Source organism: Drosophila novamexicana, unplaced genomic scaffold, assembly GCF_003285875.2.
Source record: "Drosophila novamexicana strain 15010-1031.04,08,12 unplaced genomic scaffold, DnovRS2.1 tig00000463-arrow-arrow-pilon, whole genome shotgun sequence".
Taxonomy (NCBI): domain Eukaryota; kingdom Metazoa; phylum Arthropoda; class Insecta; order Diptera; family Drosophilidae; genus Drosophila; species Drosophila novamexicana.
The window spans coordinates 58,598-78,356 of record NW_020824807.1 but is presented as its reverse complement, the minus strand read 5'-3'; the positions used below and the strand labels follow the sequence as shown (position 1 = coordinate 78,356).

The 19,759-nt window shown below is 48.5% G+C and overlaps 4 protein-coding genes across 6 annotated transcripts; 3 read left to right on the top strand and 1 right to left on the bottom strand.

The window, feature by feature from the left end:
- Window positions 1-110: 110 nt before the first annotated feature.
- On the top strand, window positions 111-789 carry LOC115761181. The gene is made up of 2 exons (XM_030702845.1): window positions 111-407; window positions 464-789. Exons 1-2 carry the CDS (start codon window positions 185-187, stop codon window positions 772-774), a joined length of 534 nt encoding a protein of 177 aa, XP_030558705.1. The 5' UTR covers window positions 111-184; the 3' UTR covers window positions 775-789.
- LOC115761182 lies at window positions 767-1,365 on the top strand. Its single transcript, XM_030702846.1, has 2 exons — window positions 767-932; window positions 992-1,365. The coding sequence occupies exons 1-2, from the start codon at window positions 786-788 to the stop codon at window positions 1,241-1,243; spliced, it is 399 nt and encodes a 132-aa protein (XP_030558706.1). The 5' UTR covers window positions 767-785; the 3' UTR covers window positions 1,244-1,365.
- Window positions 1,366-1,405: 40 nt separating this feature from the next.
- On the bottom strand, window positions 1,406-3,024 carry LOC115761180 (translation initiation factor eIF-2B subunit alpha). The gene is made up of 6 exons (XM_030702843.1): window positions 2,930-3,024; window positions 2,697-2,825; window positions 2,539-2,640; window positions 2,111-2,477; window positions 1,786-2,056; window positions 1,406-1,567 (listed from the first exon to the last, which is right to left on the bottom strand). Exons 2-6 carry the CDS (start codon window positions 2,728-2,730, stop codon window positions 1,421-1,423), a joined length of 921 nt encoding a protein of 306 aa, XP_030558703.1. The 5' UTR covers window positions 2,731-2,825; window positions 2,930-3,024; the 3' UTR covers window positions 1,406-1,420.
- A 75-nt stretch (window positions 3,025-3,099) lies between these two features.
- LOC115761177 (vacuolar protein sorting-associated protein 13B) lies at window positions 3,100-16,314 on the top strand. Of its 3 annotated transcripts, none has more exons than XM_030702840.1 (15): window positions 3,111-4,507; window positions 4,568-5,921; window positions 6,498-7,297; window positions 7,363-7,564; window positions 7,624-8,252; window positions 8,315-8,775; window positions 8,831-10,222; window positions 10,286-10,442; window positions 10,501-10,725; window positions 10,777-11,807; window positions 11,948-12,310; window positions 12,373-13,125; window positions 13,193-13,680; window positions 13,735-15,677; window positions 15,746-16,314. In XM_030702840.1, the coding sequence occupies exons 1-15, from the start codon at window positions 3,233-3,235 to the stop codon at window positions 15,968-15,970; spliced, it is 11,298 nt and encodes a 3,765-aa protein (XP_030558700.1). In that variant the 5' UTR covers window positions 3,111-3,232; the 3' UTR covers window positions 15,971-16,314. The 3 variants fall into 3 exon arrangements, with proteins under 3 accessions (XP_030558701.1, XP_030558700.1, XP_030558699.1); XM_030702839.1 differs by having other exon boundaries at window positions 15,743-16,314; XM_030702841.1 differs by lacking the exons at window positions 6,498-7,297; window positions 7,363-7,564; window positions 7,624-8,252; ... (8 more) ...; window positions 13,735-15,677; window positions 15,746-16,314 and having other exon boundaries at window positions 3,100-4,507; window positions 4,568-4,858; window positions 4,917-4,981.
- Window positions 16,315-19,759: the final 3,445 nt, after the last annotated feature.

The following is a 19,759-nucleotide window of genomic DNA, read 5'->3' as shown; positions in this document are numbered from 1 at the left end:
CGATTTTTCGTTCATGAACGAACACGCACGATCCAACAATATTAGTTCGTGCCAAACAAAATCGGTGCACGCGCTCATCTCTAGCACTGGCACTGACAGATGTATTATTATGAGTCTCTGATACTTTGCTCGAACAACAACGATTTGCTTAAAAGCTTACGCTGATGTATTTAGTAAGTGAAACATGTCAGTTTGCAAAGCCGATCCCTGGCAAGTGAAAAATAATAGCAGTAAACCAGAAAACGGAAATACCGACGTGATTGAAAAATTCGAAGATAATTTCAACCCCAATAAATCAGAGAGCAGACGCACATCAGATATCGCCGACAGCAAAACCGAGAGTAATGCTTCAGGCTCACAACGCATCGAGCCGCTGCCAGATTCGGCAAACTATTTGCAATTGCTAGGTGCGTATAAAGAAACTGCGTATTTAATTTGATTTTATCTTCAATTGGCCACGCAGAGCGAAAACTGGAGAAAGTGCAAAAGGGCAACAAATTGTTGGACTCGCTGCAGGAGAAGAAACAGGATTGCATGCGCTCCTTGCTGGCGTCGAACGGTGTGCCAGAAACTACGCTCGAGCAGCTGCTCGATTTTGATACGCCCATCGAGAGCGGTCGGCTGCATCGTCACCTGCTGCCCGTGCAGGCGGTAACCGTAGGCGAAACATTGCAGATCGTGCAATACGACGCTCTCGAGGAACAGGCCGTAGAGCAAGTCGAGCAAGGTCAACAGAAGAAGCAGCAAGACGAGGCGGAAAAAGAAATTAACTAAACCTAATAATAATGGACTCTACGTTTGGCAATGTGTTTCTGTTCCTCACCGATTTGGCTTGGAAGAGTCGTTTGACAATACCATTGCTGGTCACAACAGCTTTCCTGGTCATGGACATACGCTTGCAGATCGAGATTAACATCCAGACGGGACAAGTGGTACCTGAAAACTCCCTACCATTAAATCCAGAACTAATCGCTTTATACCACAACTACAGAATGCCAGCGACCTTGATGAGCAGGACGACGCTTTCGAGGAACAATTGGCGCACGGCGCAGCGTTTGCAATGGAAGAGGAGAGCGACGTCTATACGGATGATCTCGAGGAGTATAATAGCGAGTATACCAACGGAGATGGTAACAGCAGCGACACGTCACGTTACAGCGTGGATATCGACGATGACCTGGGCTCCGAGTATGACGTCGAGAATGATCTCGATGCTTACTATGCGAGCGAAATTCACTTCTAGCTAGACTACTTCGAATATAAATTTTAAGAGTAATATATGTACATGTTAGAAGCTAATTTCTGTAGATTGTAGATGTATATGCATATAGCCCCAATATTACGTGTTTGTATATTTCGGTGTAATCACAATTTTGAAACCAGTTCAAGCCAAAATGCTTGTCTTTTAGTTTTATTAGCCTTACATATACAATTTGATCAATTCGTCGCTAACCGCCGATGGCGTCAGTATGCCCAAATCGGTGAAGAGCAGCGTGATATATGCAGGCGGTGTGTAGTCAACCAATGGATGCACCTTAGACACATCATTTAAATGCTTGCGCGAATACTGAAAACGAAAATAAAAAATTCATTTTGAATTGGCACAAATCACTGTCACGGCGTTGCCAACTGCCGCAAAAAGCTAATTAGACATCAATTCGCTTCCGTTTCAGTGCTAATTGGAATAAACAGAGTTGGTAACGCTTATTGAACTGCCAATAAGTAGCTGACTTCTGAAAACGGTTCATTGAATTGGCAACCCTGCCTGCACTGCATCTTGCCTACCTTGTACTCGTTGGACAAATCTCTTTGATTCAAAGGATATAGGCGAGAGAACTTGAAACTTTCAGAGAGCACATAGAAGGGCTTCTTCATTTCGCGCGCACACAAGCCCATTGTGTAGGAGCCAATGCGATTGATAATGCCGCCGCTCTCCACGACCGCCTCGGCGCCTACCATAACAAAGTCCACCGATTCCATTACATAGCCAGTGGCAGCGTCTAGTATTAGCGTACAATCAATGTCCGCGGCCTGCAACTCCTGCACCATCTCCTCCCTAAAAAGAGGTACAGTTAGGCAAAAGATAACAATTGAGCGTATTAATACTTGCCCGGGGCTACCTATGCCGCCCTGCGTCACAAATACGTGAAAGGTCTTCTTGTTTTGCGATGCGGCTATCAGCGCCTGGAGGACCACTCGAGAGCGGGAGTGGGTAAGGATTCGACAGCCATCACTGATAAAACGCTGTGCCTGCTGTGAAATGACCTGACGCGAATTCAGTAATTTGGTTAGAAAGATTTTCCCCCGATTTAACATGATCTGCCGGCACTCCTCCATGTGTTTGTCGTCCAAACTGAGTGTTATAAAACGACAGAAGAGCTCGCCAGCCGACACGATGGCTGCTATGGACAGGTCCGTATTACGCATCGCTGCCACAGCCTCGCGCATTGTGGTGTGCAAAATATGTATGGTGCCAACTAAGAGTTTATTACGATTATTATTATTATTACCAGTTTATAAAAACGAATATATGCTTACATTGTTTCTTCTCTAATATCATCAGCAACGTTTTAATGGCCGCTATGCCAGAGGACATGTCCTTGTCATCGTCGAGCAACTGCAGAAAGTACTTGACAACATCTAAGAAAATAGTTTGTTAATATTGAACAATTTAATGACATTTCACGGTCACTTACCAAATTCTTCGCTCGTTTTTGTAACTTGTGGCATCTTAAAAGTAAATTTTATGCTGTTATTTCTCGCCGTCAACAATTGCGATATAAACAGCTGTTTTCTTGCGCGGGGTGATTACACGTTACGACAGGCTGTGGAGATTGGGGATGGAATTAATTAATTAATTGATTAACAAACCAATTAGTAAGCTGAAAGCAGGCAATTTACATATTTAGCAGATATCATAACACCTTACTTTTATATCTATAATGCGGCAAATGGCATAACGGAGTTTTTATTCCCTAATGACGTGCATGCCAGTGTTGCTTGTCGACGGGCACATTATTAATTTAACCAACACTGAGTGCCGGGGCAAAATAGTAAACAATTGAATATTGTGGCAAATGTTATTTTGTTTTTATTTTATGTTTCGGCATAACATCGTAACAAAATTAACGAAATGTGCATTAAATTAGAGAAGGAAACGTTCAATTAACTAGGGAACCCACTTGAGCTTTGGTTAATGCGCTTTACCAACGTGTAGTCGTGGACAGCGACAATGTTTAAGCTAGAGTCCTACATAACACCAATTTTGCTGAACTACGTGGCGAAATATGTTAACATTCGTGACGAAGATGCACAGGTGTCGCTGTGGGAGGGCGAGGTATCGTTTCAGAATTTGGACCTGCGCCTGGACGTGCTCGAGGAGGAGCTGAATCTGCCAATTGAGCTCGTCTCCGGCCACATACACGAGCTGTCCATCCAAGTGCCCTGGACAAAGCTAACATCGGAGCCGGTGCGCATAGAGATCAATACCATTGAGTTTGTCGCCAAGCTGCCCAACGAGGAGAGCAAGCAGCGTCGCGCCGCCCGGCTGCAGGAACAGCGTCGCAAACGCACTGCGGCCGAGGCCGAGGAGCAGCAGCAGGCCCCCACCAGCATTCCCGCTGTGGTCAACAAGATCATCAACAACATCAACTTGCAGTGCCACAACATCATTCTGAAATACGTCGACGATGACATTGTGGTCTCCATGAATGTGCAGTATTTGAACTTCAGCGCCGCCGACGAGAAGTGGCAGCCAGCCATGGTGGATGTGAATCCCGTGAATGTGTTTTTGCGCAAACTGCTGCAGGTATCCGATTTAACGATATGCCTGGACAAGCGAAACACAGCTGGTCGTATTGAGGTGTGCCAGGAGCCGGTTCTATACCGTTGCACACTGGAGCTGCGTGTGCTGCGGAAACACAATGTGAATACCATGAGCACCATGAGCACCACGCGGATTGGCGTCTTCACCAAATCGCTGGACATTAATGTGTCGTCGATGCAGCTGCCGATGGTTATGAGGCTGGTTAAAATGCTACTGGAGCTGAAGCCCGCTGAAATTGAGGAGGAAATCTTTAGCTTGGAGGCGCCGGTGGCGACTCCCAATGTCGGCGGCCCCACAAATCTGGTCTCAAGCGACGTGGTCACAACTTCTTTATTTTCGCGTGCATGGAATTTGTTTCCCAGCTTCGAGACACCACCGACCTCGGCAACTGTCGAGGATCCCGTTGGGCATGCCTTCGATGTGGGCGTCTATGCGGAGGAATTGAATTTCCAGCTCAAGAACTCGGAGCTAATCACCGACCAGGCCATGGGCGGCATCAAGCGCATACGCTATACCCCAATTCTGCGCATCAGCCTGGGCGGCATATACTACGAGAGGTCGCAGCTGAAGGAGAGCGATTGGACGAATGTGCGGGCGGGCCTGTCCAGTATTTGTATGGAGCCGTTGGGTGTCTATCGCAGCGAAGATCCCATGGATCGCAGCCTGGTCAACACAAAGGAGGTAGTAGTCGATTTTCCATTCCATTCTCTTGACTCTAAGTTGTTGTCCTTTTCCTTTTAGTTCCACAACGAGCGCGCGTTCATTGACAAGAGTCTGTTCGATGATCAGTACACGTTCGCGGATCGCAGTTGGTCCAGCCACAATCACGACGATTACTTCGCACGCAACACCGACGAATATATGCTCTTTCGCAGTCCGGTGCTCGCCTTCGACATTGTCGAGTGCCGTGCGCCGCGGCCCGCTAGGGGCCAAGCCTCGCCGGAGGCGCAGCTGAGAGATCTGGGCCTGCGCGTCAAGTATCGAGTGCTGTCCGCGGGCATAACATTCCATTTTACGCAGTCATTTCTACAGGTTAAAAATGTAATTAGTGATTTATTGCGTCCTTACGATTACACAGGATATCATGCAGAGACCGTAAACGACAACGTCATCAGCCCTGTGAGCAGGGAAGAGGAGTACAAGAACCGGTACATGACTTATGCCGATTTTGAGTACCTGATGGGCTTTATGCCTATGTGCAACTATAAGATTGAGTTGCGTGACATGACCGTCAAGTTCTATCCGCGACAGCAGAGTGACGAGAGCTCCTCGGCCGCCAATCAGCATCGCTTGACCACCACGGTCAACCAATCTCTGCTGCCCTATCTGCAGCTGAGGCTGGCCTTCGCCGAGGGTGTCATTTGTGGACCGGCCAATCCGCAGCGTCTGGTGCAGCTGATCACCCATCTGGAGGACAAGCCGCGCGAGATAATCGAGTCCTGCTATAATGCGTACACGTTTAATGTCAAGAATTTGTCGTTGTCGGCAATCAATACCACGCCGGAGATGGGCACGGCCAAGCTGTTGAATATACCCAGCATGCAGGTGCAGTTCAAGAGCCTCCTCTTGCCCAATTATTGGCGCCGAAATGTGGCCGCTCTGGAGACGGCCGAGGTACAATCGGAGCTGATTAACGTGGAGTTCTCCAAGCGTGAACTCGTGCTAACCACACGCATCATACCCCTGATATTGGGCTACAATGGCCCCCAGCTGGGCGCCCTGGCCAAGCTGACCGCACAGGCGAACAACTCCTCGGACGTGATCAAGCTGCAAACGCTCATCACCAAGGTGCGGCTCAACTATCGCAAGTACCACACGCACCTGGCCATGTTGTTCTCGCTGCGAAACATGAGCACAGATGTTTACCACACGATGATGAACATTCGAAACGTGGTCTTGTCCACAAATAAGGGCATCACCAACAAATGGCTTGAGCTGCAGTTGCAGGTTCCGCTTCAGGACTCGAAGCTGGACAGCAAGCTAATACCCGCCAATGCGGTGTGCCTCTGGATCGAAAGTTTTCGCATCACACTAGACATCTATTTGTTGCAGTTTCTCAACTCTTTCGAAAATCCCGAGCCGTGCATTGAGAATGGTAAGTCCCCTCTTCTCCTAGATATGTACACAAAACGGAATGTTGAAACCGACTCAAGGAGTTTAGGAAAAACGGTGAAGACTATCAACATTTTTAGTATTTAGCATTCATGTCCTAGATAAACGCCTTTATATATACGGCCGGACGGACAGGCGTGTGGACATGGTTAGTTGCATTCTCTAAGAAGCACAGGGAAAATAGTTAATGCCGAGTTTGATCAAGATATCTTGATAAACAACAAAGTTTTTCATACAAGAGCCTCACTTTCGACCGATCGTTCCTATGACAGCTATATGATATAGCAGTCCGATGTTAACAGGATTTTGCATATATACGAAGAGCATAGCAAAACTAATAAATGCCGAGTTTAGTCAAGATATCTTAATAAACAAAAAGCTTTTTCATACAAGAAAACATAATACATGCGTAAAACAGACAGAAGCAATCGGAAATATATATACTTAATGGGCTCGGAGATATCTCCTATGACTCCTACCCTCTACAAGGGCATTAAAATAATAATATAATATTAAACACTTATTATTATTATTCAACTTTTTTTCCGCCTTGTTTTAGATTTGGAACCCGAGTTTGATTCATACAGTCTATCCGAAAAGCTTCCGTCGAATTCGAACTTTTCGATGGCTTCGGTGCCAAAGTTGTCGCAAATGGAAGTGAATATGCGTCGCCTGAGCCGGACGAATAGCCGCAAGATCTCTGTGCCCGCAGAGACGATACACGCAAGCACCGAACGCGACGAGAAGCCGGCCACGCACGTGGAACCCGTAAAAATGGCGCCAAAAAGCGAATCGAGCGGTGATCAAAGCATCGAATTGATCCAGTTGATGAAGCGCCTGAGAACCATAGTTGTGGTCATGGAGATAACAAAGGTGCGGATCGATGTGTGCGAGGTGATGCTGCGCAGGGCCAACAAGGATGCGGATGTGGAGTACACATCGATTCGATTGGACCGCCTGAAAATCAAGTCGAGCCACGCCGACGAGGTGCTGCGCGGCAACATACGCACCGTCATCAGCGTGACGAACAATGCGGAGCTCTGCAACTGGGTTATGGAGCTGAAGGATTTCGCCGTCTGCTATCGCCTGGGCGACACAACCGAGATGATTGTGGCTCCGGTGCGGACAACAATCACGCTCGCCCTGTCCCACAAGATAGCCGAAAAGGTGCCGGAAGCGCTGGACTCCAAGTCCAACAAGCGTTCCGACTCGTTTATCGAGGAGGCCAAAATTGAGGGCCAGTCGGGCTCCAAGAAAGTCGAGTGGCAGGAGGAGCCGCAGTACAAGGCGGAGCTGCCGAGCACCTACTCGATCAATGTGCACGTGGACATGTCAGCTATCAATATCTTTGGCCGTCATGTAGGTGTCCCGATTGGTCTTGGATATTCTATCTGTAACCAGCTCTCCTTTTATCTCCTTTACAGCTTAAACTCATGCATGATCATTACGAAATCCTCAACGCGGTCTACACTTCGCTTCTCTCCTTGAGCGCCGGCTCGTGCCAAACGCATCGGGCGGAGCGCCGGCCCAGTCTGGAGATTTACACGGGCAGCGCACAGAACTATGCCATGCTGAAGGAGTTTCTCGAACTGGATCCCAACTTTAAGCCGACCGCTAACACCCCAGGTTATATAAGTACTTATAGATTATCCATTGACTATTTAGTTACATTTTGTGTTTTTTAGATCCGAAAGTGAAGGCCTCCTTGATATTTTTTTGTCAGTGGACTATTCCGCGCATTTCGCTGGAAGTGGAGGGCTTTTGTGATTACAAGCACCGCAAGCTCTTGTTGAGCTTTGAGGATCTGCTACTGAACGTGGACAGGCACGAGGACTTCACCAAGGTCACCACTAAAGTGGAGAACTTCAGCCTGAACTACTATGAGGCGATCGTGCTAGACGAGTGGCAACTCATGGACGACTTTCACATCAAAATGCTGGGCGACAATATGAATTTGCCGCTGATCAATGTTGTCGTCACAACTGTCAGCCTGCAGGATCTGCACTCAAAGATTGGGGCTCGCGATCTGCTTAGTGAACGTCGCACAATCTCCGAGCTGATCATCGAGGTGCAGCCCATCGAAATAATCTTGCATGTGGATCGCATTAGCGAGTTCTTGGTATCCCAATGCGAGGTCTTTGAAATAATGCGCAGCGGTTCAACCAAAGAGGTCGCCAAGACCCAACCGGAAGCTGTTAAGGATAGCATTACGACTGTGCATGATTTGCCCATGGTACATCTGAACAGCAAGGGCATCTTTATCTACCTGCCCGTCGAGTCGGAGAAGAAATGCTGCAGCGTGCTCTTGCTGCGGGTGAGATGAGCATTAATTCCATAAGAAATCATTCCTTAATCCTTTCTGTACCTCTCTCACAGATCGAGAGTATCAAGCTGACGCCGAGTGTGGAGAATCCTCTGGTGCGTCAGCCCATTCGCCCGGATGTATACAACAAGGCAGCGGAGCTAAATATGCTGAGCACGCCGGGCTCCCTGGTCGAGGATCGTCAGTACGAGCTGAGCGTGCGCAGGATTTCGCTCTCCTCAGGCAACTGGCTGCAGACGCAGAAATATCGCACGGAGGCGACGCTGGTGAACAAGCACAGCAATCCGGCTCTGGAGTGGAACAATCAGACGCGTTCCACAGAGCTGGAGCACATGGATATATTCAAGGACTTTGATTTTATCACCGTTTTTGCGCCAGCCATCAGCTACGATCGGTTTTTGGTATGCGGCGAAAGCGTCGAGTTCAATTGCGTGACGGATTTTGTGGCGACGCTGAATACGCATCAAATTCACCTGATCTCCTGCATCATAAATCGTGTGCAGCGGCTACGCGGGTGGGTCCCTCACTTTTCCTCCAAGTAAATCAAATAACATGTTTAAATTCCTCAGCATTCTGGGCCAGAGCTGTTTGGAAACATGCCCCAAATCCAGACTCCCTGCGATTGTCGGCAGCCTGAAGCTCTCCGTAGCGGATGTGCAACTCGCTCAGTCGATCTGGTCGCAAACGCATAAAAGTAAACTGAATAAAGATTGGGCGAAGGCGAAGGCGAAGGCGCCTGCCTTCGGCAGCTTTGCGGATGCCCACAGCAGCGACACGCTGCTCGTCTCCTGCCAGAGCGACTCGGGCATTAATATACCCAAAAATACAATTGGTGTCCAGGTGCCGCGAAACTATACGTTGGACTCGCAGAACCAGCTCGGCGTCACAAAACAAAAATTGAGCTATCCGCGCAGCGTCTCCTTTGTCGCAGGCATCTTTGCGCTCAGAGTCTACGATGTGCTCGAGGAAAAGGATGAGCTGAAGTTCCGACCGCTGCTGCTGGTGACCGTATCGCAGCCGAGTTTTATGTCCACGCAAACGCCGCGTGCTGTCATTACCCAGGCTTCCGTTTTTGACTTTAATATACATTTGGCCAGGTCGGACACGGAGCGCGACTTCGTCAGCTATGATGAAGCTCTGAACGGGCAGTTCAGCGAGCCCGTCTTCGACACGCAGCCCGGTACGCTCGGCAGCTCCGGCATTCCACCGCCTCTTTTCACCCTGAAGACGCAAGTCGATAGGAACCAGCACGTGGACGTGGACATCGAGCTGCGCAAGCCTATGCAGCTGAGCCTATGCGAGAGCAGCGTCAAGCTGCTCTCCAGCGATCTTATACGCATCTACTCCTTGTTGAGCCTTACTCCTTACTTTGCCCAGCGCAGCGAGAGGCCTGTTGTGCACACCACGCACATGCGCCAGCTGAAGCTGCAGTGCTTCAATGCGGATCGCCTGCATTTCGTTTGTGACCGGGTCACCGTCAAGTTCTACGACGAGGCGCAGAGCTACAGCTGCAGCGCCGTCTGCCTGGACTTTAATGCCAACGTCAAGTTCACGGACCGGCCACAAAAGGCCTCCATTAAGTCGACGCTGGGCGCCTTCTATGTGCATACCGGCGATCAGATACTGCTGCATCCGCTGCTGATACGCCTCTCCGCGGATCTGCTCAGTGAATCCTGGTGCGATCAGCTGCTGACCAGCATCACGCTCAAGCTCAACGTGCTGCACGTCGATGCGAGCATCCAGAACATTTTGCATCTGAGTCAGGCGCGCGATGGACTGGACAACATTAAAACACACGCTGACCAGGAATGGCAGCACTTTCTGCAAGAGCGTCCATCGCTGGGCCAGCCGCCGGCAAATCCGCCGAAGGAACTCTTGAAGTACACGCCCTCCCAGGCAGAGATTGTGCGCTCCAAGACTGCGCAGAAAACCAAGATTGAGTTCTACCAGGACGACTTGCGGTCCGTTTGTGAAAGATTATTATTTTCTCGACGCGTATTTAAATATTCTTATTTATATTGCAGCGCGGGCGCCTTTCAGTTTGTCTATCTGAACACGGACACCATGCTGCCAATGCCCTACCAGGTGCAGATCATCAAAAAGAACTATGGCATCATTTGCTGGCGCTATCCGCAGCCGCGCCAGATGAGCCGCATACACATCTATCCCGTGCCAATGCCCGTAAGTTGTTCAAATGTTGTCCTGATCTCTGCCATAGCTTGAATTTTTATCCGCGCAGGTGGAGAATCCCATACACATCCAATGCCGCATGGAGTACTTCAGCGAGACACACGAAACATTTTTGCACTATTGTGATTTCGAGCTCTCGGAGATTGCCAGCAAGCAGTTAACGCCGCCGGATCGCAACATTAGCGCGACAATTTGGCGCGTGGTGATCATGCAATCGCTCATCTCTGTGAACGGCTCCTGCTTCGATCCGGAGGAGGATGAGGATCTGCAAACGGTGAGCGTGTGCACATGCTTATAAGCCGTCACCTTATCAATCCCCTTTCAGATCGAGAGCAGCCGCTTGGAGTTTGACTTTAGGAAATGTGACAACAATGATTTTATCCTGCATCCGAAAGTTCTGGTGGGCTGCATGCGCATCGATACCACCTTCCAGGCGGATCTGGTGCCCAAGCTGCAGCTGCTCGTGTGCTGTCAGAATATTAAGTTGAACTTCTTGAACCAACCGGACGCGTCGAATGTGCTGCCGCCGCCGCTCCGGAAATATTATTTGCGACGCATCACGAAAATAACGCAGACATTTCTCACCGTGCACGTGGATGATGTGCGGCTGCACGCGTCCGTCTATACGCCGAATAATTACAGCGTTGAGACGGACTTTCGCAGTCGCATTAAGTGCCTGGACTATGGCTGCCTCAATATGCTGGACATCATGGAGCCCATGGCTTTTCATAGCTATTTGCGGTTTAACAGCGCAAAGAGCTTGCTGCAGGCCAACTTTTTGCTGGACAAGCTGCGTTTCAATTGTGGGCCCTGCGTGATACACACGCTGCTCTGCTCCAAGCAGCACTGGCAGGAGCTGCTGCAGCAGCACGACGTCGTGCACACCCTAATGCCCAGGTGCGTGATCGTCAATCGCATGCAGACGGCTTTTGTCTTCGGCCAGACGGGCACAAGCGAACGGATCCCGGTGGCAACCCAGGAGATGCGTCCCTACTATTTCTGCAGCGATAGTCACGGTCAGGAGCTAACGTTCCACATCGAAGATGCGGACACGCATCAGCTGGAGGTCAGCGAATCGGTGCCGATTGCTTTAAAGTTCGAGGACGAGCACCAAGTGCGTCATGTGCGCGTCGGTCAGCGCTTCCTGACCATCAAGCTGAGCAAATTGTCCGCCACGCAGGTATATATCCTGGTCAAGGGCCAGATTGAGCTGGTGAGCATGGTGCCCTTTGAGCTGCTCACCGAGTTTCGAACTGAGGGCAATCCACAGGACGAACAACAGACACATTTGCTGCCTGCCAAGGGCCGCGTTTCCTTTTACCAGGATGTGGCGCGAAATGCCGACATCAGCATGAGGTTCGTGAACCTGAAATATATAGCAGACCCCTAGAACTGACTCCAAGGAGCAGGACTTGCCTCTTTGTGGGACCATCCCTTTTAGATTATTATAAATATTGTTACACACACGTTGTAATCGCCCACCATTTATTTTTCAGGCTCAAGCTGAGCTCGAGTCAGGGCAAAGGACGCACTGGAGACATCCCGCTTAAGTCGAACAACAGCCTGCCCTGGCTGGTGAAGGTGCCGACCCAGTTGCCGCAGCAGTTTATCAGCTTTTGGGTGCGCATTGTGCGCGAGGACATTCCGCTGGGACTTATCGATGATGATGATTTGTCGCCGCAAAGGATACTCGTCAGCATTTGGCCCATATTCGAGATCTGCAACTTGCTCAGCTGCGAGCTGCCGGCAACGGAAAGCAGCACTGAGGAGCAGTTCATTATTGCTGCGGAGGGAGGTCGCCAATCCTTGAGCACGGCCACAACGCACTCCACGGAGCATTGCGTGAAGTTCAAATTCCCGTACGTTGACCATATAAATAATTTATATTCCTTTTCCTAATCTATCTCCTGTTGATGATCAGCTGCGCCCTAGGCCCCGCCTCGCAAGGAGAATACACTTTTATGCTCAAGTCCATCGACTGGCACAAGTTTTTCCACTACGAGCCCGCGGATTGGCCCATTGAGCGCACGCTGGACCAGTTGGACAGGACTCTTAAGCCCAAATGGCCGCTAAACGATGCCGAGGAGCTGCGCGTGCATCGACCGTTCAAGCTGCTCGACCAGCTGGATGTCCAGTACCGTGCGCAGGCGACACGCGAGTTCTCCTGCACCCTCGGCCTGGAAATTGCCGCCTGGGGCATGTTCATCAACGACACGGATCTGGATGTAAGCATCTGTTTGCCGGCGGCAGGCGCTCGCCATCTTATCCGCGCCAACTGCCTGGAAATGCTGCCCGCGCTAGGCGGCTACTTTACAATCGCAGCGCCCGTCGCCTCCAGTTGGATATCCTCGCTGCCCATCTGCCTGGAGAATCAGACGCAGGCGGCGGGTGGCCTGGGGCGTCATGTGCTTTTGCGCGCCAATTCGTATGTGGACATAGTCCTGGTGCGCTGTGCGGATGTGTTGCGTTTGCTGCTCGAGTTCAAGCTGGAGGATGGCCATCGCGTTTTTAAGCTGCGCTCCAAGTTTGTGATCGCCAACTTCTCGGACGTCACGCTGTCTGCCCTGCCGCTGACCATGGACCACAAGGAGACCGCGTCGCGCTCCGATGTTAATGCTCTGGATTTTCTAAGGACCATTCGTAAGCTAGAATCCTTGAAGGCCAAGCAGCATAAGTGAGTGCATCCAAATGCATTAATCTTATCTGGCGGTAATTGATCTCCCTTTTCCTCCCTTCCTTAGCAACATTGGCGTCTCCGTGGAGCTGTTCCACGATCTGAACGCTCACAAGTCCAAGCACACGAGCGACACTGCTTTCGTCTACTTTATGTGCTTCACCGTGGCCGGCAAGCAAGACATTTGCATACCCGTGCCGCTGACGCTGCCCTTTACGCGCCGTTGCTTCAATCTGCAGGACGGTAGCGATTCCATACCCTTAATGATCAGCCTCATCGAGAAGGACAATGTGTACTATCTGAACGTGTTCCGCGACACGTCGCCGGCCCTGATCATAAACAACAATACGAATGTGAAGCTTGTGGTGGCCCAGACGAGCGCCTCGGGCAACAGCAATGTGACCTGCACCTCGCCCGAGCTGGCGGGCAAGCACTTCGAGTGGAATCAATTGATTGCGCCGTTTAGCAAATGCTACTATACGCCGCCCCAGATGTACGCCAACTTTCCCGACGTCGAGTTCACCATGTGCAACCTGTCCCTGGCCCTTTACAGCGGTGAGTCTTGGACTACCAAAAAGATTCCGACTCAGCAACTATTTCTCCTTGCAGATTTAGTTGCTTGTGGCAAGCACAAGATTAGCTGGTCGAAGCCGATTCGCACGGACAAGTCGTGGCAGAAGTTCATACATGTGCCCAACCATGGCGACATCAAGGTCGTGATCTGTGATAAGCATCGAGCAATACGCTTCAACATCTACTACATAGCTCAGCAGCTGGAGTTCTCCGTTAAGGATCTGCGCTCGCGCCTCAAACAGCCTGAAAGCACGGCACAGCCGCAATTGCCAGAGGTCGCCGAGGAGCAGCCGACCCGGTCGGAGGTGGAACCCTCTGGCTGCGAGCCGGAGCATCGAACCGTTGACTGCATCCACTTTAGGCAGGAGTGCGAGGCGCATCTTACGATCGCCGTGCGCTTCTTCGTGAAGAGCTTCGTCTTCAGCCTGCACACAAACGATCGGGATCGGGATTATCTGAAGACCGAGGTGTGCAACATATATGCGGACGATGTCATGTTGGCCTACGACGACGACGAGGACGGACAGCGTGTGCTGCAGCTGCAGCTGCCCAATCTGCAGGTGGACAATCAGCTGTACTCCAATGGCAAATACGATTTCCCGGTGCTTCTGTGCGCCCAGAAGCTATACAAGCGCGACAGCTGCCTGCCCAAGGTGTACGATCTGGAGGAGCTGTATCGCAGCCAGGCGCGGGGCACGATTTCAATGATAACCTTTGTGCTGTACGAGGATGAGCTGCAGCTGCAGGCGGTGCGCTGCCAGCTGCAGCCCCTGCGCGTCTACATCGAGGATGCGTATCTCAACCAGCTGCTGGACACGCTGGTCGAGTGTGCGCCCTCCAACTGTGTCTATACGCCGCGCGTGGACACCAAGCGCGTCGTTCTGGACGCCGGCCAGATATGGCTGCCGGAGCAGGTGGTCGCCCAGGCGCGCTACATCGCCGAGCCGCTGCGTCTGAACAGCTTTATTGTAGAGCCGCTCAGTCTGCTGCTCTCGGTGCACACATCCTCGCGCTTGTATATCGCACTGGATCATTCGCCTCTCTCCTTCTCCCGTTACGAGCGCGAACAGATTCTGACCGTGCCGCTGCGCTTCGGCCAATCCCTGGGTCTGCACTATCTGAGCGGCGCCATCTTTGGCGCCGGCTGGGTCGTCGGTTCGCTGGAGATACTGGGCAGCCCGAGTGGACTCGCCCGTTCGTTTACCACGGGCATGCGCGACTTCATTTCGATGCCCGTCCAGGGACTGTTTCGCGGCCCTTGGGGCTTCCTTGTGGGCATCACCCAAGGCTCCGCCTCGTTGCTGCGCAATGTCACCGCGGGCACGGTCAACTCGGTGACCAAACTAGCCGGCTCGGTGGCCCGTAACATTGATCGACTTACGCTGGACTCGGAGCACATTGAGCTGACGGAGGCGCGACGACGCGCTCGACCCCAGGGTTTCGCGGATGGCCTGACCCTCGGCCTAACCGGGCTGGGCATCAGCCTGCTGGGCGCGGTCGGCGGCTTGGCGCATCATACGCTGGAGGCGCGCAGCTCCGTAGGCGTCCTGACGGGCCTGACCAAAGGCATTGTTGGCGCCATAACCAAACCCATAAGTGGTGCGGCCGAAATGCTGGCTCTGACGGGGCAGGGCGTGCTGCATACGGTCGGATTTAATGCCATGCCGCAGCAGGTGGAGCCGAGCGTAACGCGGAATGTGGCATTGCATACAAGCTCCTATCGCATCTGGCGTTTCCTGCCGCAGCAGCTGAGCAGCGATCAGATACTGTGCTTCCAGGAGATTACCCTGCTGCTCGGTGGCCACCTGCAGCCGGCTCTGCTGTTCCTGACATCCGCCGTGCTGGTTATTACGGAGCTCAAGTGTGACGATCTGAAGTTCATTTCACCCGTGCTCAAGGTGGAGCTGCTGGCGGATCGCGACGATCCCTCCAAGCTGTACCTGAGCCTGAAGCCCGAACAGGCCGACGACATGGAGGGCGTAAGCATTCCGAATGGGCTAATCTTTTGTCTTATGTACAGTAATCTTATCCCTTTTCCTTGCAGCAGATGAAGTACACCAACGAGCGCATCATTAGCTTCCTGAACGCATCCCGAACCCATGGGCCGACCAACGATACTCTGAGCGATCTGCTGCAGTTGCATGAACAGGACCAGGACCAGGACGAACACGACGCTCGCCGCCAGACGCAGTGCATCTTCTACATTAGACCCAACCTGGGCGAGCATTTAATACACTACCTGAAGGTCATCAGCCAAACCCGAAGAAGCTAAAGTGGGCGAACCTGTACAGAATGTATTGTTAACTAGATGCATATTTGTACATAATATTTATTCTAATATAGTCTACGTGCATCCGTGTTTCGTGCATCACATTCCCCCAAGTATTTCTGACTCCGACTCTGTACACTTTATACCAAAAACAAAAAAAAAAAACACAAATAAGACAATTTAGCAAACTATATTTGTTACCTTTTTGACTGGTTGCACTTTTTGCAATAAAAAACGTAATTCTTAAATATTATTCTATTTGTAAACAAAAAAAGGTCGTTATTATATCGGTTCGAACCTTATTAACATATTTTTGTCTTTGTATATTTTTTTGGTGCACAAATAATTCTTTCAAAAATTCTTATATTGAATTTATAAATTATATTAAAAAAGTCTCTTCATATAATTTTTTTGATGAAGAAATATTTTTTTAAGCAAACAAATTCTTATAATATATTAAATTTATGAATACAAGGATCAAACATTTAAAACTTTGCAAATAACATGTCGATGGCTCGTCCTTGAGCCTGGTTTTGGTTCGATTTTCAAGTTCACATTAAAGAATTCCTTTCGTGTATTATATTATTATAAATATAATTGCAAGCTTCAAAAGCATAATGTCTTATTAGATTACAATGAAATTGTCTTAAATGTTCGGAATACTGATGTCAGATTTAACTTGTGCTTGCATGTCGAATCGCGAGTTATTGAAAAGTTTAGAGCAGGATGTCCTCTTGGAATTTCCGCTCACGTGCGCCAAGGACAACGTTTTCCTGTAGTGGTACATAAAGCGTGCCGCAAAACTCAATTTAATCAAATTGATTTTAGCTAAGACCAGCAGTAAGCGAGCAACAAAACTATGTGGCCGACCAGCGCACAAATACCAACAAAATGGCCAGGACACGGGCGAACTCTGGATGCAAGTGCACTGCGAGGAGGCTGCCAAGAACTTCAGTCGCCGCATCGTAAGTAGAGCTCAGAACAACAACTAGGCAAGAAGACTCTCACTGCGCCGTAAGTAGTCGACTAGGGGATGCCAACGACAATATAAAAATGGGAACGAACACGAAATCATTATCATTTGCACTCTCACAGCCGAAATCTTAAAGCGTAAAAATAGAATTTACTCTCAGCTTCGGCTCTCTCAAAGACAATATAAACACTCAGAAGAGTAACGACATACCACAAAGTGCAAAACGAAAACGAAATCAGTTTCGTTGCGCATTAAAAATATAATTTACTCTCAGCTATATGGCTATATCTGTATTTTTAAGTCGATGCACATATATATATAATTTTTTCCCTATCTTTCTATCCTTAAGGCTTTTAAAAATTTACGAAACTGGACGCTTTTACACAGATGGTCAGCAGTCGTCGTGGCTAACTATGAAAAGTCATTGTGTACAGGGTATAAAACAATAACAACAAAAGCAGCAAAACCATAAAATTTACTTGGAGCCAACCGCCGCAGCAAATTGCTTCGCATTTTTTCGCTTAAAATATAATTTGCTTGGTGGTTGGGCGCATGGCTGCGCTGCACGCGGCTGCATAACCAAAGGATTCAATTATATTATGGCCACCACCTGCCCAAAACCACAGCATCATACTCTCATATGGCTGACTCTGTGTGTGCGTGTGTCTGTGCGTGTGTGTGTGTGTGTTTGTGGGCATCTACTGCATACATGCGGGCACATTATTCATACTAAAAAGTCCGCAATAAGCTCACCTATTTAATATACTATAAATAAACATTGCTTACAATAGAATCCTTATAAGGACATTAGATATATAGCCATCAATTGTTCTTAAAGATATGTGCACTTTACGACTTGTTTTGGCTTTCGCAGCAAAGTTTTGCCTTTGTGTTCCGGTTCCGTCTCAGCAAATGTGTCTATGTGTGTGTTCGTTTGCGTGCGTGTGTATTGTGCACTTGCGTTGCGCTTAAAAGTAGGCAACGAATTGTGTCAGGCACAGACGGTTTCCTTTGCCTTTGACTGCGCTGAGGGCATGCGGTGAGTGGTTGTAGCTACTCTTACCTTCGGATGCAGCACTACACCCAGACAGATTCCTTAAGCGTGGGAGCTTTATGAGGTAATGTATCTATTGAGGCATTTTAAGATCGGCGTTTCAATCTATAACTTGTCCCAAAATGTATTTATTCATTACATTCCATGACTTTGATTATTAATGATTATTATTTATATTTAATTCATATACCTTAAATTTATACATTCTTTAAATGAGTTCTTGAGTCCGCTCTACATGACTATCGATAATTCCTTATTATTAGTAATTAACATGTGTCTTATACATCTATCTTAAACTATTTTGCATCTGTCTGTTGACAATCTATCTTATACAATCTATCTTATACTACTCTCCATCTGTCTTTTGACAATCTATCTTATACTATTCCCCATTTGTCTTTTGACAATCTATCTTATACTATTCCCCATTTGTCTTTTGACAATCTATCTTATACTACTCTCCATCTGGTTTTTGACAATCATTCTTATACTACTCTCCATCTGTCTTTTGACAATCATGCTTAGACTTCTCTCCATCTGTCTCTTGACAGTCTATCTTATACTACTCTCCCTCTGTTTTTTGACAATATATCTTATACTACTCTCCATCTGTCTCTTGACAGTCTATCTTATACTTTTCTCTGTTTTTTGACAAACTTTGAAAAGTTGAAGGATTTTCAATTGACTAAACAACTTTATGAACTATCAAAACCAACTAACTCTTGTCCTGCAAGTGCAATATTTATTGAATTTCGAAATGTTCGATTTATGGGTCAACTAATGCATTTGTAACTGCAAATGAAAATCACTTCGAGCAGAAATTATAAACTTTATTATGCATTTAGTGTGCTTCCAGGCGAATGAGTTGCATAAACATAATTACCTCCGAGCTGTCAATCAATTATTTATGGCGGCTGGTTAACTGCTGTGACAGGCAGGATATACTCTACATGGGCTGGAGAATCATAGGGCATTAGAACCCAAGGACTTGACAAATCGCCTAATGTTTTTTCGACATAAGTGCATGAGTTTCGCTCATATTTATTTAACTTTATACAAAAACGGGTAGGAAGGGCTATCTTTTCTCGTATGTAAGAAGTATAGGCCAAATAGTTAATGCCAAACAATTTCCATACAAGAACCTCATGTTCGACCGATCGTGCCTATGGCAGCTATATGATATATGGATATGGACCGATCTAGTCGGTTTCGTCATATGTACTGCGTGCAACAGAAAGAGAAAGAGAAAGAGAGAGAAACAGACGGACGGACAGACTCGGCTGTTGATACTAATTAGGAATATATATGCTTTATGGGGTCGAAGATGTATCCTATGCGTTACACAATTAACAACAAAATTATCATACCCTCTGCAAGGATATAAATATACATACATATTTATTTTTGCGTGCGTGCATGTGTTAAGGAAAGTAAATAGGGTACATGCTGTCATGGAGTGGAAATTCATGAGGGGGGCATCCCAGCATTTGGGTACATTGTGCACATCTATGCAAATATTAGTGGCACAGGCCTCAAGCGATTTAAAAGGCGCCCAATGCGAGATTTTCCGGCACAGATGCTAAATTACTTTGACATATACAGACACACACACACGCACACCCCTCCACACACACGCGCACATAAAGCAAATAAAGGCAAATGCAATTTTCTCAAAAATTGTAACTTATGAAAAATTGATACGGCAACAACACAAAATACGGCTCGAAGGTACGTAAATAAATGTATGTATGTGTGCATGTATGAA

Excerpts from the sequence above, each read along its gene's own strand:
- LOC115761181 (XM_030702845.1), top strand. The coding sequence starts at position 185 with ATGTCAGTTTGCAAAGCCGATCCCTGGCAAGTGAAAAATAATAGCAGT. Across the intron at positions 408-463 it reads AAACTATTTGCAATTGCTAG|AGCGAAAACTGGAGAAAGTG; the intron begins GTGCGTATAAAG and ends TTGGCCACGCAG.
- LOC115761182 (XM_030702846.1), top strand. The coding sequence starts at position 786 with ATGGACTCTACGTTTGGCAATGTGTTTCTGTTCCTCACCGATTTGGCT. Across the intron at positions 933-991 it reads ACATCCAGACGGGACAAGTG|AATGCCAGCGACCTTGATGA; the intron begins GTACCTGAAAAC and ends CCACAACTACAG.
- LOC115761180 (XM_030702843.1), bottom strand. The coding sequence starts at position 2,730 with ATGCCACAAGTTACAAAAACGAGCGAAGAATTTG. Across the intron at positions 2,641-2,696 it reads AAAAACGAGCGAAGAATTTG|ATGTTGTCAAGTACTTTCTG; the intron begins GTAAGTGACCGT and ends CTATTTTCTTAG. Across the intron at positions 2,478-2,538 it reads GATATTAGAGAAGAAACAAT|TTGGCACCATACATATTTTG; the intron begins GTAAGCATATAT and ends ATAAACTCTTAG.
- LOC115761177 (XM_030702839.1), top strand. The coding sequence starts at position 3,233 with ATGTTTAAGCTAGAGTCCTACATAACACCAATTTTGCTGAACTACGTG. Across the intron at positions 8,253-8,314 it reads GCAGCGTGCTCTTGCTGCGG|ATCGAGAGTATCAAGCTGAC; the intron begins GTGAGATGAGCA and ends CCTCTCTCACAG. Across the intron at positions 10,443-10,500 it reads TCTATCCCGTGCCAATGCCC|GTGGAGAATCCCATACACAT; the intron begins GTAAGTTGTTCA and ends TTATCCGCGCAG.